This window comes from Neolamprologus brichardi, chromosome 8 (genome assembly GCF_056152115.1).
Source record: "Neolamprologus brichardi isolate AB-2024 chromosome 8, ASM5615211v1, whole genome shotgun sequence".
In the NCBI taxonomy this organism is placed as follows: domain Eukaryota; kingdom Metazoa; phylum Chordata; class Actinopteri; order Cichliformes; family Cichlidae; genus Neolamprologus; species Neolamprologus brichardi.
Window position 1 is genome coordinate 13,323,813 of NC_142111.1, and position 19,005 is coordinate 13,342,817.

The 19,005-nt window shown below is 38.8% G+C and overlaps 1 protein-coding gene across 1 annotated transcript; it reads right to left on the reverse strand.

Annotated features, from left to right (window-relative positions):
• Positions 1-12,239: 12,239 nt before the first annotated feature.
• On the reverse strand, positions 12,240-15,533 carry LOC118453524 (mucin-13-like). The gene is made up of 9 exons (XM_087845098.1): positions 15,432-15,533; positions 15,228-15,286; positions 14,937-15,094; positions 14,321-14,449; positions 14,177-14,219; positions 14,053-14,090; positions 13,794-13,881; positions 13,415-13,637; positions 12,240-12,483 (listed from the first exon to the last, which is right to left on the reverse strand). Exons 1-9 carry the CDS (start codon positions 15,486-15,488, stop codon positions 12,325-12,327), a joined length of 954 nt encoding a protein of 317 aa, XP_087701224.1. The 5' UTR covers positions 15,489-15,533; the 3' UTR covers positions 12,240-12,324.
• Positions 15,534-19,005: the final 3,472 nt, after the last annotated feature.

Genomic DNA, 19,005 nt, shown 5'->3' on the forward strand with positions numbered 1-19,005 from the left:
TGGAAAAATTAAAAGCAACTTTACCACAGGAAAAAAAGTCAGTGAAGGTTAGAAGTGGCCACGTCTGTAGTTCTCTAAATCTTTGGGTTTAAAACTGATAATACTCCTCCACTGGCGGTTTTAATGAGTAGCCACTCCTCATTTAGGCAGTGTGCTAAGTGCAGGTCACACCCAGACCAGGAAGCCCACTTTTCAAGCCTTTCGTCCACCTATCAATTTTCCATGACTTTTTTTGCCAGCTTGGTTATCTAGTGGATATTTTAAAGGCCAGTCCAGACCAGCGCGGTGCTGATCACAAACATACAATTCACACGCTATTACTTTACCATATGAGCTCTATGAAGTGCAGAGAAAAAGGATTCTGTTAGGTTGTGCAAAAACAACATTAAAATTACTGTGAACCATCTGAATTGATTGGCAGTTAAAACCAAACAAAGTGAAGAAGAGAAACAAGACTTTCATGAAAAGTGGCCCCGAACCTTTTATTTTGTATGGTTATGCCTAATTTACATCATATATCAAAACTAATCCCATAAACAGTGAAGATAAATCACTTTTATGGTTAAATCAGGTGCTATAATAGTATAATAGATTTTAAAAATTCAAATATATTTTTTTGCTTGTACTTATAATTGTGGTGACCATTTTTCACTGTTGAAATGTAATCCTAACATGTGAAAGTATGGAAGCTTCATTCCAACATTGAAATAAATACATTTCCAAATAGAGCTTAGTCAAAATGTAATAACTCACATTTTTGAGATTGTGACCCAAAATATTGACCTATGAATTCCAAGAGAGTGCAGAGAGAAATGTTCTTCTTGGTCTTCAAAAGAGCCAATCTGTTATTGTTTTTAAGTTTTCTTACTTTTTTTTTTTTTTTAAGTTTTGAGTCTAGCAAAAGAAAATGTGTGGTTGTTTTTACTACTAAAAAAAGAAAGAAAATTACCTGGCAGAACTAAATTATAGCTTTGAGTTACAATTTAAAAATTTTGACTTCTGGTTAGCATCTTATTGGATCATCAAAAACAATATTAAAATTACCCTTTGCTCTTCCTCATTGCTTGCTAGTTAAAACCAAAAAAAGTGAAGCAGAGAAAGAAAACTTCTTGGAAAAAGTTGACCCAATATTCTTATATTTTTGTCGAAAATGGTGTATTTTTCTATGGTTGTACCTTATTTAGAGATAGATTTGATAGTTATTTTTAAACTAAGGGCTATATAACTAAAGATTATGGTTCGTCACACTTTTAAGGTGTCCTGGAAACTAGACGGGTCGTAAAACAGTGGCGAGAAGGCTAAAGTGACCTTTGATTTCTAGATGTCATATGATGTGAGATAACAGTCGGTGTAAATTACTAAACAACTAAAATTATACAAGGTTGAAAAGACTTGAACAGAAGATTCTAAAGTTTAATGAGAGCTATCATCCCATCACCACCCATGATATTGCATTATTGCCAAGTTAACCTTGAACACATATTATAGTTTTACACAACATCACTGTCATCATGGGCACCAATGCATAAAAAAACAAAAATTGTTTTAACCAAAAGTCACAATAATAATAATAATAAGAATGAAAATAGAAATAAGAAGAATTCTTTTTCTTATTATTATTATAGTAGCATATCAAACAACTTATCATTTTTTTAACTGAATTACAAGTGCTAAACAGGGGAGCATCTAGAGACATTTTCTTAGGGTGGCAATATCAAAGCCATTTCTTTACACGTATACAGGTGTTACTTTCTGTAATGTGAACTATATGTGGTTAAAATACATCAAATGCAGCAAGTATACACACGTTTCATATTAACATCCTCTCGAACTTTCTTTTTGGCTTTGGCCGAAATAAAACATTTTAGTTACATTAAAAAAAAGTGAATTTTATTTTGAAGTACTGTATAGCCTATACAGGGTGGGCCATACTGCCGATACTGGCGCCACCGGGCCTTCTGACCACCACCAGTAAGCAACGGGTGAAGTGTCTTGCCCAAAGACACAACGACCGAGACTTTCCGTGCCGGGGCTCGAACCGGCAACCTTCCGATTACAAGACGAACTGCCACGAGCCAAGAGGTCTTTATCAGTAGGATAAGCTATAAAATCTATTAAAATATATTTTTAAGATTCCAAAATTCACACTGTCCTTCATGTTTTTCGAAGCTGTCTTTTTGGCTGGATTGGAGTTTTTACTGGGCTGATTCTGGCCACGGTGCCTTATGTTTGACACTCTTAGGTTAGAGCTTTTTTCCCTCCTGCTATCACAAACAGGGGTGCTGCCAGGGATTTGAGGCCCAGTGAAAACAATTTCACTTGTGGCCCCACCACTTATTGCAAACCATGCCAACCCCAAAATCGAAGCCTACACAGACATGCAAGCAGACTTTCTGCCTTTATTTAGATAAATACATCAATTTTGTACAAGACTGATATATGCAAGCCATTATATATATGTGTGCGTGTGTGTGTGTCCTACATTCTAGGAGAGCATGATCATGGAGCAAACTAAATCATGAAAAAAGCTGATAGTAAGTTGACAAAACAAACCTAATACTAGGAAACAAATATGTATATGAGTTTATAAGTATGAAAACCTATTGTTTTATAGTGAAAGGTTAATAATTTTGTTTAAAAAAGGACTAATTGCCTGTTCTATTTTTTTTCTAGGCCCCCATTAGTCATCACTTTTCTCCCCCTTACAGCACCCCTGATCATCATCACAATGTCTCCTGTGATAAAGGATTGTTTTTGATGGTTCATCAGAGCTGCACCTCAGCAACCAAATTCTACAAAGCAACGGTTTAATTTTTAACTTTCTGCCTGCAGTTTGGATTATTGTCACAGTTGTTTATGGAGCAAGTGAATGACCTTCTCTTGGAATATTTTGTTAGCAGGATTTATGAATATGTTGTCTTGAGAAGGGTCGATAGAGGCATGATCACAGAGCATAAACTGACTCTCCTGTCGAAGTCCAAAGACCTCATATAACTTTTTGTTCCTGGCAGTGATGCATTGCCTGTACAACTGTAATTAAGCAGACAATTTTTTTTTTAAAAGGGACCGATTGAGAATGATAACAACTTTGTAAAAAACAAAAATAGTACAGTTCTTGTATTTATCCAAAGGAACCTGAAGCAACTTCTTCCAAAGTTTCCACTGAAATAAAACCAAAAAAATGTGACCAAGATGAGAGCATCAAACATTGCAGGAAACTGTATGGCTATTCAAGGCTGACAATAAAAGTGAGTCAATCAGCAAAAAGAGAAATGCCCAAATTTTAGCACACAAATCAACTTAATTAGCAACTGTTTCTAAATAAGTAAATAAGCTATAGCTAATATTTATGGGGCTTTTTTTTAATTGAGCCATTAACATGTTTATATTGTGTCAAAACGTAAAAGTCAGACTTTTTTAGGAGAGCAGTGTTGGAATTTTATGCATGGATTAAGCTGCTAAATGTCCTGTTTGTCTGTTAAGCTGGACGTCAGCTAATTAATGACACTTTTTTCCCAGTTACATATGAAACTATTTGGTTTGTAATGAAGTTAATTGTTCTAAATCATTCAAGAAATCTGTTCTCAGGCTTTAAATTCTAGAGTTTTATTTTCATATAAGGACTTATTAGCAAATATCTGGGTCTGTGTAATGCAGTTTACCGATTGGTTAATAGCTTGGCACTTTGCCTTATTTTCCAAATATAATCATTTCTAACCCCAAACATGTCAGCTGTGTCTGTCTTTTTATTATTATTATTATTATTATTATTATTATTATTATTATTATTATTATTATTATTATTATTTATTTATTTATTTATTTATTTACTCTATGGAAGCATCTTCAGCTAGTAAATTAGGTTTTTCTGTTAATTTGTCAAGTAAATGCTCTTTTACGCAAATGTGCTAAAGGTATTCACATTCTGACACAGGGGTGTACAGCTCCAGGCCTGGTGTCCTGCAGGTTTTAGATATCACCCTGGGTCAACGCACTTGAATCAAATGATTTTATTGTTCATTACCAGACCTCTAGAAAACTTCAAGACATGTTGAGGAGGTAATTTGGCCATTTAAACCAGTTGTTTTAGATCACAGACACATCTAAAACCTGCAGCACACGGGCTCTTGAGGCCTGGGGTTTGACAGCCCTGCACTAAGACATAAAGTCACCCTTCTGGGTACATGGATCATTGATTACAGAAGCCCTATTGGATGTGGGTTTTTTTTTTGGGAAGACAAGAATATTATTCTTTAACAATCTTGGATTACAAACTTATTTCACACAATCACTGGGATATTGGTGTGATCCTGGACCTGATTTCGATATATTAGTATTGGAACAATACTGAACAAAAGGCGGACCACTGTTATGGAAATGTACCTGGAGCTTGTATCTCTAAAGCCTGCCCTCCCCTTGGTTGCTCAGACTACAATATTATTCTCTTACTTCCTTCTCTTACTTCCTCAGACAAAAACGCAACACAAACCAAATCCAAACAGAAACCATCAAGACATGGGACAATGAGTTGGTTGAGAAACTAAGAGGCGGCATAGAACTGACTGACTGGGATGTGTTTTTCAAAAACAATGATTCTGATCTTAACCTGCTAGCTGACTCAGTTTATTCCCACCTGATATTTTGTACTGATTCTTTTATTTTATCTAAGCAGGTTGTACCAAAATAACAGGCCTTGGGTCACAAAAGACCTGAAGATGTATCTGAAATAAAAAAAAAAAAAATGGGCATTTTTAAGTGGTGATTCACAAAAATTAAATGAGCTTGGAAAGCAGTTGGCCAAAATCCACTACAAGAACAAAATAGAGGAAAAGTTTACAACCGGGAATGTGAGGGAGGACTGCTAAGTAAACTGGTCTGCATACTTTCTCGGATAAACCCACTTGAAGGTGTCATGACCCAACTATTCTAGCTGCTTCTGGCTTTGTCCCACATGCATGAAAGGAATCCACCATCATACCGAGACCATAAATCACAAAAACTATGACCCATGGCACTTACAGGCCCACTCCAGCTTAACTGTCTCACAAAATAATAGATAAACTCTTGTCTATTGGTTAAATGGATCAGATATTTCTTACAGGATGAATCCTCAAACAGTGTTGTAAACACAGGGTGTTGTATATCCCATTTTATTCTCTTTTTACATAAATAATATAACCTGTAATCTCAACAATATGACACTTCTGAAATATGCAGATGACATGGTCACGCATCTGACTGACGCTAATAGCCTGGCAGCATATCATCAGCAAGTAGATTTACTCATCACTCTCATAAATGAAAGCTCCTTGGAGCTGAATGTTTCTATAACCAAAGAGCTGTGCTGCTGTTGGAGAGTGACACCTGATAATGCGTTTCACATACCGTTTCAACCAGGGGAGATCAAAGTGCAGGTGGTAAAGCCCACACCATTATGCATGGTTTGTCAAATCTGCAGCACAACTCATTCCAACTCTGGCGCTACAGTAGCTGGTTCCTGCACACATTTTCACAAAATAATTAATCTCAACTGCTATTAACATGATTAACAATTCATAATGATTTTTATATGTGCATGTATATATCCAGGGATATATGTATGTATGTATGTGCATGTGTTTTTACATTTTTTGTTTGTTTTTTGTTGTTGTTGTTGTTGTTTTTTACGAATTATCTGGTTGTTGTTCTTTACCTGCATTTGGCTACCATCAAAAACGAGTAAACTGGCAAAATCTACCATTAAGTTATGTTTGAGGTCAGGAAATGTGATTATGTCCTGGTTAGAACTGCTAGTGATGTTTGGGCTGAGTCTTATATTTTTATTAATACAATCAAGTGAAAACAAAATCTACTACCTTTATTTGACAGAAACTAGCCCCTTCCACACAAAACAAAACACTTGGAGTTGTTGATATGTACCATACAGAAGATACAGAATCAGGGCCCACTCTAGCGTGTGTTTAGTATCTAGGATACACAGGCTTTTCAGAGCAATCAATATTGTCTGAAGTCGATGTGAAAACCACAGACATTGTTGACATTACATTCCACTTTGTCATGATAAAAATCTATGAGCTGTGATGGAGAGCTTCCCAGAGATTCTGGGTTATTTGGTAGAGAAGAACTCCATCTTCTGGCAGCAGAGCCTCTTGCACAGCAATACTCTAATAAAAACCAGGGCTCTAGACTAACTTTTCGCCATGGGCGCACTGGTGTGCCTAACCTTTTTTGGGGGGGAAATTGCAGTCCATACAGACAATATTCATTTCTAAATTACTAACTAACAATCCTGTGTCCAAAAAGTTGATTCTGTTCATCTGGAAGTAGCGTTTTGTGGGAGAAACGTTTCGTCACTCATCCAAGTGAAGAAGTCACTTGGATGAGTGACTTCTTCACTTCAATTTCCTTGCAGGGATCATATGACTATAAACTAGATATGCAAACAGACAGAACGAATATAATTATCTTTCATATTGTTTGTTGTCAAAGCAAGATGCATCTATTCTTGCCCCATCCACTTCCACATTTGCTGAAATGGAAGCTTCCACAATATAAAGGTCACAGTCTTTCAGAGATTAACTTTTGGTTGTTAGGTGGCAAAACTATTATGCCAGAGCAGCACTAGTTAGCTAGGGCAGTAATTTACCTTGCAGGCAGAGTGTGGACCCAAGTGAAGGACTGAAATGCAGATCTAAAATCTAATTCCAGCTTTCTTACTGGAACTCAAGGGAAAACGTGAATAAAATGCAAACTATAGAACATCAGAACTCGAAATGAAATTACTCAGCAACACAGAGGATGTGACAAAAGATAAAGGGAAACTACAACAACATAAACATGCAGTAGTTATCCCGACAGAATGTTACCTCTGCATCAGGAGCAGCCTGTCCAAATCACCGACAAATAGTATCCCACATTCTTGATTTTTAGTTCAAAAACTTCTTATAATAACTTATTACTCCTGAAATTTTGGAGGTTTTAGCTGTTTGTACAGCAAAATTACAGGAGAATACAAATAATTATGAGTCAGTCAAAATGTCCTCGGTTTGTGGAAATAATACCACATAACACGTGAAAACAATACATAAAAAAACAATGTATAATTTTCTGTTGTAACTCACAAACTGAACGGTAATGTGACGACACTCTTTTACTATTTTACAAAAGTAAAACATCACTGCTTCCATGTCTACCTGGTTGTAAAGGAGGAGGAGTTTACTGGATACGCCAGGGGTAGGCAACCTTTCTGATGGCGAGTGCCATTTAAAATTTCCTCAGAGGTCAGTGTGCCATATGATTGCATTACCAATAAACGCTCTATATTAACAGTTACACACTATACAACCACTTTCTAGAATTATATTTGTTCGCAGATGTTGGCAGCTATCAGTAAATAGTTATCAGCTATTTTGAAACAAAATAAAACACTTTTTATCCATAACAAGAACTCCATAACAGCAAATGGACTGTACAACAGAAAATACAAATGTGATTTATGGTCTCCTCACAAGAATGATAAGAAAAATAAATTAAGCCAATATGGCATGTCTGTTAATACAGAGATGCAAATGTTAATATGATCTCTGGTCTCCCACTCAGAGACACAGGTCTCCGAGTGTCCAGCATTCAGACGGCTACCTCAGGACACTCATATGAGAGAAAATCTGCTCACACAGATATGTAGAGCAAAATACTGTCAATAAGGCCTCTGCAATGTTCTGAAGACAGTTAAACTTGTCAGGTAGTGATGTCCAGCAGGTGAAAATGCAAGCTCCATGAACACACACAGCTGTGGATTCCAGCTGCTTCGATGTTGCATTAACTGGCATTAACTCAGCCAGTTAATGCGAGACAAATCCAGCTGCTCATTAAAGATTTCTGGTTTGATCAGAAAATAAAACATTGCTCCACACACCTGCAAGTCCCAAAAATGCATTGTGTCTCGAGTCTACGGATGTATCCGTGTATCTCCGTGGTGCTGATGCTGTGCTGAGCGGAAAGCTCCTGAAGCTTTGGAAGTGTCGGAATGTGGAAAGCTAACAACGTCCCTCTTACCAATAGGCTAAGTTATTTTTAGCCAATTACAAGTTGAATCTGGTACTTGGGGTTGTTAGTTAAGATACCGTCATTAAGAAGAGGAACAACTAATGTGTCTATGCGAGCTGATTTGCGATGTGCACCGCTGGCGCGGCCATTTATTTTTTGATGCACCTTCTCAGATTAATTCACTGTGTGTCGTGCCCAGGGCTGGACTGGGACAAAAAAAAAAAAAACAGCCCTGGCATTTTGACTAAAGACCGGCCCACCAGGTATTAAAGCCATAAAGCCTTTGAAGGAAAACAAACGCTGTTGTGACAGTGATGTACAGTCTTGTTGGTATGATTTCTATACATTTTACATCAGATAAAAACTTTGGTTGTAAGCTTCAGATAATTATTTAATGACAGCCTCACATTTTAAATGAAAATAAGAAAGTATTCCTTTGTTCCCCCCCTTTCCCTGTTAATGCCCCACCTGCCCCCCCTGGCAAAACTTTGCTAGATCCACCCCTGCACAGTTACCAGCTGTCAGCTACTTAGAAAATGATATTGGTGTTATTTGTCCCTCAGAAACAGTTCATAACTTCCCTTCAACTCATTCTTTCTGGCGCAAAGTGGGCGATAAACAAACAAGAGAGAAAAGCCGATCAGCTGATCATTGATCAGTTTCATGATTAAAGTAGCAACAGGAGAGGGAGGGGAGAGAATGAGAGAAGAAGAGGCAGCTGTGCAGCAAAGACAAAGAATAACTCCACCTTTGTGTCTTTTTCATTCTAGCTGAAGTCCGGGACAAACTGCGTCCCCTCTCAGCTCAACACGAAACGCGTAATAATTTCTCTGAATGCGGGAGGATTCCGTCTTTTTACGGACGGTTGGCAACTCTACTAACTAACCTTATGAATTAAATAAAGTTCAACATCAGTAACATCAAAGCACCCACCCAGCTGTATAGAAACTCCGTCATGCTAGCTAGCACGCAGTACGAGTTATTGTAACTGACTGTAAAAAGTCAGCACAATGAAAATAAACTCCACCTAAACTTGGTTTATATCTGACCCAGATAGACTACAGGTCATAACTTCTTACCTGAAGTTCAGTTCACCTGCCTCCGATCTCCCTCATCCACGTGCTGGCCTCCACCACTTGTTAATTTTACTGAATCTGTGGAAGCTCCGCGATGCCACCACCAAACAACTGAGTTATTTTTACACACCGGCCAGCATCTGGCCAATCCAACACCTTTCATTGTTTATACCGTTACAAAAAAAAAAAAAAATCATCGGGCCACCGAGCAAATGCCTGGTATGCCCTATGGCCAGTCCAGCTATGGCCGTGCCATAAGTTAGCCCGTGCCTAGGGTTGCCGACCCCTGTTATATACAGTCTGCATAAGTGTGGTCAATCTAATAAACATTTGTAAGGAGATGGCAGTTACTGTGAATGTACAGCAGGTGATTAGTAATAAACATTCAGACAATGACTCTGACAATCTCATTCAATCTTGCAGATTGAATGCACTTTCTGCGGAAAGTGGTACCACACAGTGTGTGTGGACTTCCCCTGTGCAGAAGGCGACTACAAATGTTGTGGGTGCTAAATAAACAACATTTCAACATGTTTGTGGGTAGATTTGGATGTACCAGGGGTAAGTGCAGCCACTCAGCCTCTACTCAATGTGATCATAGCAGCAGGTGCAGATGTGTCACAAGTTAATGTAGTAGTAGGCTATGGTACTTGGCCACAGGTGGCAGCAGTGGACTGACCTCCATTTGAAACCGCTCCAGCTGCTGTGTGATAGTGGATCTGCTACAAATTGAAGATCATATGCAAGTTTTGGATATTAACCCTGGCTGTGCCCCTCAACAAAAACATTTAACTATTAATCTCAGTTTTTCTAAATAAAAGGATCTGGCTTGCATCAATCACATGATGACGCTGACTACGAGCGTGCTGTGTGTGAAACAGTACGACAAACATTACCTGTCCTAGATCTAATATTTAGCGTATGTAATTCTATTTTAAATCCTATCTGTTGAAATTAAAAAGAATATAATTTAGATTCCAGTTATTGCTATTTTTGACAAGGAGAGAAACCTCTGTGCTTTATATAGATGCTACATGCTTCATCCAACAATTAGAGATTTATGGCTGATCATTAAGAGCCACCAAAAAGAAATCTTTTTGAAGCTGTAGCTGAAACAAGCAGAACAGATATTATAAAAAAAAAATACACACCTTAATTTGAGGTAGTCTGAAGAGTGCAGTAGAGACCTGTGGCAGACAGAGTTCATGTCCTCTTCTGTTACCTGTCCTGTGCCCTTTGCTGCAGAAGTAGCTACACTGTGAAATCTAACTGTACAATTTCCAGAAACAATAAAAGATTTATCGTTCTTTGTAAACGTTGTGTATAATTCATCAAATGAAAAGAGTACACTTAAATGACTGTTTATAATCTCTAGTCAGTGTTACTAGTACATATAAAAGCTGAAAGTAACAGCAGGACAACTGGAAAAGGGTGTTGTTTGGTGCCTGCTAAATAAGCAGCTAAGATTCTTTTGCTATTATAATTGTTCTATTTTTACAAATAATAATAATAATAATAATAATAATAATAATAATAATAATAATAATAATAATAATAATAATAATACTTTATCTTTATCTTACTCCTCTCTGGCAGCCAGAATGGGTTTCATTCTTTTGAAACTTATTTTTATTATTTACATTTTTAAAATTATTTTGAAATTTATTTATTTTTTACTCTGAATTAAGAAACTGCTTTATTTTAAATTAGATTTTTATTCAGTGTTCAGTGCTATTTCTGCCAATTCCTTTTCCATTTAAACTTTTGTTAATTTTCCAAACTTTATTTAGAAATACTTTATATATTGTGTGTACTGTTATATAACATGTTTTCTCACTGGTACATCTGCTGTGCATGTAGTCACTGGTTTTCTGTACTAAATTCTAGCAAGACCTACAGTGGAATTCTTTTTGCATAAATTTTTTAATTTCTACTGATATAAAACCAAGAAGAAAACATTGGTCAAAAAGTAATATACAATGGTAGAGTTTGAAGAAATTCAGCAGCATGTGCCGAACAGTTTCTCCCTTCTTTATGACAGTAACCTGGGTAGGAGCAAAATGTGCCAAGCACGACATTACTCTACTGCATGCCAGCTTCACAAATGTTTGTCAGCAAAACTTTTCTGTACTACAAAAAAAAAAAAAAAAATCAATCTCATTAACAGAGATGGATGAATATTATGGATAAGTTAAATAAATTAGGGTTAAAATTATGTAATCGTTCCTGTAACATAGCCATAATTTTAAAAACAAGAACAACAGCCTAATGCATCTTCTCAATTATTTCATCTCAGGAAGAGTCTGACAAAGAATGTGAGTATTTAAAAGCTCTTTATTTCAAAGTGGGGTTTTGTGTATTTAACTACTATATAATATAAACATGAATTAACCATTAAATAAATATTATACTATAATAAATATACAAGTGACAAAAAAGTGATGCAAAATGAAAGTGATCAAAGACATTCAAATAATAATATCATGTTGAATAACACAATGTTTCAGTAATGAAGGCCAGAAATAAAACAAATAGATACTTATCAAACTGTTTGAAGCATTAAAGAGTCAACAAGTACTTGGCCTTTTTGTTTTTTGCAAATTATAATAAAATATACAGGTGACTCTAACATCCAATAAGTTGGAGTAGTAAGATGTTTTAAGGATCTTTATGAAAGATTAACAGTGACTTAATAATATAAATGGAGTAGTGTTTTTATTAATGGTTTTAAGTGATATGGAATCTCTTGGAGCCACAAATTGCTGTCTTTGCTCGCTTAGAACGAGCCCTAAACAAATACAAAAACTAGTTAAATATCAAGTTGTGACTAATTACAAAAATCAAACATAGTCAAGTGAACAGGTAAAGCATTAATGGGAAAAGAAAGCAACATCAAGAAGCTCCTCATCAGTTTAACATGGATGTCCGGGTTTCTGGTTTATGTCCAATAAATAATTCATAAGCCATTTTTCAGGAAAAAAAAAAACAAACAACAAAGGAAAAACAATGAATACTTTTTTAAATTCTATGTGATATAATCAAGAACAGTTTATGCACAGAAAACAATTCCTGTAAAAAATGGTGAAAAGCCAGATCGCTCATTAAGTTTCGTTGTGTGCAGTAACTGGAATACAATTCCAAAAAAACACAAAACAAAAAATAAGTCATTGCCATTGTATGGTCAACTCTGTGTGAGTTTTTACTAACTGAAGACGCTTTCACTGTCGTACTGGTAGTAAGGGTTATCGTAGCCTTGGCTCTGAGCATGTGGTTTGATCTGGGGTCGATTCACAGCGTAGAGGTTGTTCTGACGTCGAGCCTGAGTGTATGGGTTTGTGTTATTTTGGTCACTATAAAACTCCTGCAGAGGGAAAACAATAAATTACTTTCGCAGTGAAATGAACAACAAACGACATAAAAACGAAAAGCTTCATAAAATCAGGGAGAAATGCAAATCGAAGCCTACATCTCTATGGACACACAGAGACATACTGTCACAATCCTGGGTCTTTTGACCCAGCGTTTTGAGTTTTAGTTTATGGTTTATGTTTAAGCCCTTCAGGTTTTCTAGTTCATTTTTTTTATCATGCCTAGGTTGTTATAGTTTGTTATTAGATTCCCCTTGTGTCTTCCACCCATGTTAAGTCTCCCTTGCCCTTCATGTGTTTCATGTCTGTGTCTTACGTTGTCAAGTTCAGGTTGTGATGTCTGCGAGTTCATTATGTTCATGTGGGTTGTGCTGTTTTGATCTTTATAGTTATTATTTCCCAAGGTTTCAGTTATGGTTATCATAGGCTTAGTTCTTGTAATATGGCTTCACTGTGTTCCATGTTGTGTCTACTGTGCCTTTCTGTACCATGTTTCAGGTTCCTATGTTCTGTCTCCCCAGTTGCTGTTAAGTTTACATGTTTAGAGTTCAGTCCTTTCCTGTTTCCTGTTTTATTTTGAAGGTCCGTGTCTCATGTCAGTGTTTCTAGTTTTGCTTCCCTTGTCTTGTCCAGTCTGATTACTCCCAGCTCTGCTCTCCTTCTGTGTCTCAGTCCCTCGTTATCCCTCAGTGTATTTAAGCCCTGTGTTTCTCTTTGTCAGTGTCATAGTCTCCCTCATAGCTATGTGAGTGGCCATGTGTTTTCACGTATGATTTATTTGTAGTTTTCCCAGTTTAGTTTTGTTCTTTGTTTCCTTTCCAAGCCTGCAATAAAGCAGTGTTTTGAGTTCACTTTTGTCTCGGTGAGTTTTGCGTTTGGATCCTTCTCTTGCCTGCACGCAGCCGAAACATGACGCATACTCACTGAGCTGTTGTTCACAAAGACAGGGCTTTGTCGACTGTTTGAAGTTATCTCCAGGTTGGTTATGCTGTTGGTGTTGGTGGAGTTGGTGGCTCGTGGGAGTTTGGGCGCACCATTGGAAAAAATTGGCAGGCTAGTGAACCCTTTAAATGTGAACAAATCCTGGTTCATGTGTGGGTTTTCCATATCTCCATCTTTGCTGTTTTTGGAGATTTTCTTTGAGGATCTGATAACAAAATGGTAAAAAAGCATTACACTTTACTATTACAGTGTTCATCAGGCATTTGCAAACTTTTACATTTAAAATTTCTAATAAAGATGTGGATGGCTTAAAAAATAAATTAATGTTTAAAGTGAGTGGATGGGTTGGTGGGAAACTTACATGGTAGCGATTATTGGTAGAAGGATGAGGGCTATGAGCAGCAGTCCCCCAAGAACAGAGCCCACAATTACCAGAATGAGCTGCCAGTCTAATAAAACACAACAAAGATTTAAGTCCTTAACTAATTTAAGTCCTTAACTGAATTCCCTTTGGTAGAAAATCAATTTTAGTATTTGTTGTCAATACTCGTTAGGGTTTTTTTTTTCCCCCAAAAAATTATGTTTCAGCTTTCACTTTTAAAAACATACAGTATACTCACTTTCACTGCATTCCAAACCAGAATAACCAAACGAACATCTACAAGACAAAAAAAATGTTTATTTTAGGATTTTATTTACCCAAACTTACATCAATACTGAACATACAGGAGGAGGAGCACTTACTTCACACATGTATTATTTTCAAATCTGGACCCACTAGGACAAGCTGTGAAAATGATGAGACAATTAAAGAAGTAGATAAATAACTATTCAAAGAAAGACACACACACATGAAGAAATGTTTGCTTGTTCACCAAGTTATCTTACCAGTGCACATTCTGTCACTGAAGTCTGTTTGAAAATGTTTTTCCAAACAGGTACATCTGTAAGCTCCATCCTGTGATGTGCAGTTTGAAGTTTTTACATCACAAGGGTTTTCAGCACACAGGTCTGTTTCTTTAAATAAAGGAGAGAGTGGAAAAAGGCTTTAGCACATACAGCTTAAAGACTGAATACAAAATGTCCTAAGCAGTTACATAAGTCAGTAACTAACATGTCATGATGTGAACTGTGAATTGGAATGTACAGTCTGCAGTTTAGTTATACCATTATCACTAGGACGTCATAAAAGTCTAAATTATAGTTTCAGTTCAAAGTTCAGAATAGAAGCAACCATGAGCAAGAATGTTGCATAGATCCAAAACTATTTATAAAGGGCTTTGTTTTATTTTTTTTTACAACTAAATCATCTTGGACAGATGGTGGAAACGGTTCGATTCAGACCGAAACGTAGATATAGTATAAAGGATTCTGAAACACATCTTGTCAATTATATTCTTTCTGAAAACAAATCTTTATCTTGTGTGAGTCTTGTTTTAGAAACATATCAACATAGAAGTTACTGGAAAAACACAGTGTGCTAGAATACAGGTAATAAACTTACTCTCAAATGTTGCCCCACTCAGCACACAGCCATCACAAGTATTGCTTTCTAACTCCTTTATAATGTCATCTTCTTTGATTTCAGAACTGGCTTTGAAGATGATCTGTAGTACTGCAATGATCCCTGGGGGTGCCCTCAACATACGACTGCTGCTTGGCCTGTTAAGACAGAAATCACATTTAGTGATGATTGCATCCTTTATTTTTTCAGGATAACACCATGTTAGTGTACAGTGATTCGAAATAGGCTGAAAAATTGTAAGGGAAAAGCTGTTGTCAGTCTGAGACTTACAAGAGTTTCAGCACTACAGATGTAGAGTAACCGTCCTTCCCTTTATAAACTCTGTCCAGCTGTGTTTCAAAAGAAAATATGTTTTGGTCAAGTTGAATAAGATATAATTATTTTTTAACTTTAGCTTAAATTTAGCTTGTAAAAATGTCAAAAAATGTCCATAAAGACACATTTATTGATAGAGAGTACTAACTGATTACTTACCGCAGCAACAATTTCATCTGCAGTTTCTTTAAATTCCTTTGATGTGGTGTCTGTCATTTTGTCATTAAATGGTTTTGGCAGGGAAAGTTTTCCAGGGAAAACTTTGGCTGAAAGCAATAAAGCATCATCAGAAGAAACTCAAAATCTAATAAAATTATACTTTATCTTGTCATTAACTTGCTGACAGGAGGAAGATTTATCCCAATGTCATACAGTATCTCTGTTAAATATGACGCTACAACTAGCAGATACTTAGCATTATGACAGGAACTGATAGCTAACATAAAATCTTCTCTGCTTGCCTGGCAAATACAAGGCAACAAGAATATAGTTCAGGATGTCACTGCTCCTGCCCGAAATTAATCCCAGACAAATAAAAGATGAAACAAAACATAATCTGCCATTCCTACTTTTTTTTTTTTGCATGGAATAAGTAGACCAAATCAAAAATATTAATTAGTGAACTAGCTGTTTGTCAGATTTTATAATTTTGTCACTAAGCTAGGCTAACAGTTTACTAACCTTACTTACTGTTTATGCTGGGAAATGGTTAAGGGTATTTTCATATCTATCGTATGTTTACTCTGGTACAAATTGGTTAATATGTTTGTAAACTTGGAGATTTTTCCCTTGGTTTGGTTTGTTTTCACACAGAAAGAAATCCAACTCCATGGGACATTTTATAACAAGGGAGAAAAAAATCTTTGGTGTCATCTTGACACCAAAGATGTGAAAACACCCTAAGAGAGCTCTGTTTAGTTAAAAAGGTGCTTATGGTTTGGAATCACCTATTCTTCACTAACACTAGGTAAGACTTGTAAGAAGTTGACAGCTATTGTAGACAAACAAATAATTACCATTTTCACATGTCAGGGTGATATTATTGTAAGAATCACCAGGCAGACACTTGCATACAAATGTGTGGTTGGCACGGGCTTCACAGGTGCTTCCAACACCACATGGATTTGAATGACAGGGATCTTCAAAGTGGAAAAAAAAGAAAAAATAATATAAGCCTTTGAAGAGTTATGTAAATACTTGGACTGGATAAAGATAACATTATACTTTTTGTACAGGCCACTGGCCACATTACCCGGAGATGCTGAAGTAGGTGGAACCCCTGTTGCTGAACTAGATGGATCCGATGAAGTAGCTGGGGCGTCTGTTACTGCAGGTGTAGGATCTGATGAAGTAGCTGGTGCGTCTGTTACTGCAGGTGTAGGATCTGATGAAGTAGCTGGTGCGTCTGTTACTGCAGGTGTAGGATCTGATGAAGTAGCTGGTGCGTCTGTTACTGCAGGTGTAGGATCTGGCGAAGTAACTGGGTCGTCTGTTACTGCAGGTGTAGGATCTGGCGAAGTAGCTGGTGCGTCTGTTACTGCAGCTGTAGGATCTGATGAAGTAACTGGGTCGTCTGTTACTGCAGGTGTAGGATCTGGCGAAGTAGCTGGTGCGTCTGTTACTGCAGGTGTAGGATCTGATGAAGTAACTGGGCCATCTGTTACTGCGGCTGTGGGATCTGACGAAGTAGCTGGGGCGTCTGTTACTGCAGGTGTAGGATCTGGCGAAGTAGCTGGGGCGTCTGTTACTGCAGCTGTAGGATCTGATGAAGTAGCTGGGGCGTCTGTTACTGCAGGTGTAGGACCCGGTGAAGTAGCTGGGGCGTCTGTTACTGCAGGTGTAGGACCCGGTGAAGTAGCTGGGGCGTCTGTTACTGCAGGTGTAGGACCCGGTGAAGTAGCTGGGGCGTCTGTTACTGCAGGTGTAGGACCCGGTGAAGTAGCTGGGGGGTCTGTTACTGCAGTTGTAGGACCCGGTGAAGTAGCTGGGGGGTCTGTTACTGCAGGTGTAGGACCCGGTGAAGTAGCTGGGGCGTCTGTTACTGCAGGTGTAGGACCCGGTGACGTAGCTGGCGCGTCTGTTACTGCAGCTGTAGGACCCGGTGAAGTAGCTGGGGCGTCTGTTACTGCAGCTGTAGAATCCGGAGACGTAGCTGGGGCGTCTGTTACTGCAGCTGTAGGATCCGGAGACGTAGCTGGGGCGTCTGTTACTGCAGCTGTAGGATCCGGAGACGTAGCTGGGGCGTCTGTTACTGCAGCTGTAGAATCCGGAGACGTAGCTGGGGCGTCTGTTACTGCAGGTGTAGGTTCTGGTGAAGTAGCTGGGGCTTCTGTTACTGCAGGTGTAGGTTCTGGTGAAGTAGCTGGGGGGTCTGTTACTGCAGGTGTAGGACCCGGTGAAGTAGCTGGGGCGTCTGTTACTGCAGGTGTAGGTTCTGGTGAAGTAGCTGGGGCTTCTGTTACTGCAGGTGTAGGTTCTGGTGAAGTAGCTGGGGGGTCTGTTACTGCAGGTGTAGGTTCTGGTGAAGTAGCTGGGACGTCTGTTACTGCAGGTGTAGGTTCTTGTGAAGTAGCTGGGGCGTCTGTTACTGCAGGTGTAGCTTCTGGTGAAGTAGCTGGGGCGTCTGTTACTGCAGGTGTAGCTTCTGGTGAAGTAGCTGGGGCTTCTGTTACTGCAGGTGTAGGTTCTGGTGAAGTAGCTGGGGCGTCTGTTACTGCAGGTGTAGCTTCTGGTGAAGTAGCTGGGGCTTCTGTTACTGCAGGTGTAGGTTCCGGTGAAGTAGCTGGGGCTTCTGTTACTGCAGGTGTAGCTTCTGGTGAAGTAGCTGGGGCTTCTGTTACTGCAGGTGTAGCTTCTGGTGAAGTAGCTGGGGCTTCTGTTACTGCAGGTGTAGCTTCTGGTGAAGTAGCTGGGGCTTCTGTTACTGCAGGTGTAGCTTCTGGTGAAGTAGCTGGGGCTTCTGTTACTGCAGGTGTAGCTTCTGGTGAAGTAGCTGGGGCGTCTGTTACTGCAGGTGTAGCTTCCGGTGAAGTAGCTGGGGCTTCTGTTACTGCAGGTGTAGGTTCTGGTGAAGTAGCTGGGGCGTCTGTTACTGCAGGTGTAGCTTCTGGTGAAGTAGCTGGGGCTTCTGTTACTGCAGGTGTAGGTTCCGGTGAAGTAGCTGGGGCTTCTGTTACTGCAGGTGTAGCTTCTGGTGAAGTAGCTGGGGCGTCTGTTACTGCAGGTGTAGGTTCCGGTGAAGTAGCTGGGGCTTCTGTTACTGCAGGTGTAGCTTCCGGTGAAGTAGCTGGGGCTTCTGTTACTGCAGGTGTAGCTTCTGGTGAAGTAGCTGGGGCTTCTGTTACTGCAGGTGTAGGTTCTGGTGAAGTAGCTGGGGCTTCTGTTACTGCAGGTGTAGCTTCTGGTGAAGTAGCTGGGGCGTCTGTTACTGCAGGTGTAGCTTCCGGTGAAGTAGCTGGGGCTTCTGTTACTGCAGGTGTAGGTTCTGGTGAAGTAGCTGGGGCGTCTGTTACTGCAGGTGTAGCTTCTGGTGAAGTAGCTGGGGCTTCTGTTACTGCAGGTGTAGGTTCCGGTGAAGTAGCTGGGGCTTCTGTTACTGCAGGTGTAGCTTCTGGTGAAGTAGCTGGGGCGTCTGTTACTGCAGGTGTAGCTTCCGGTGAAGTAGCTGGGGCTTCTGTTACTGCAGGTGTAGGTTCTGGTGAAGTAGCTGGGGCGTCTGTTACTGCAGGTGTAG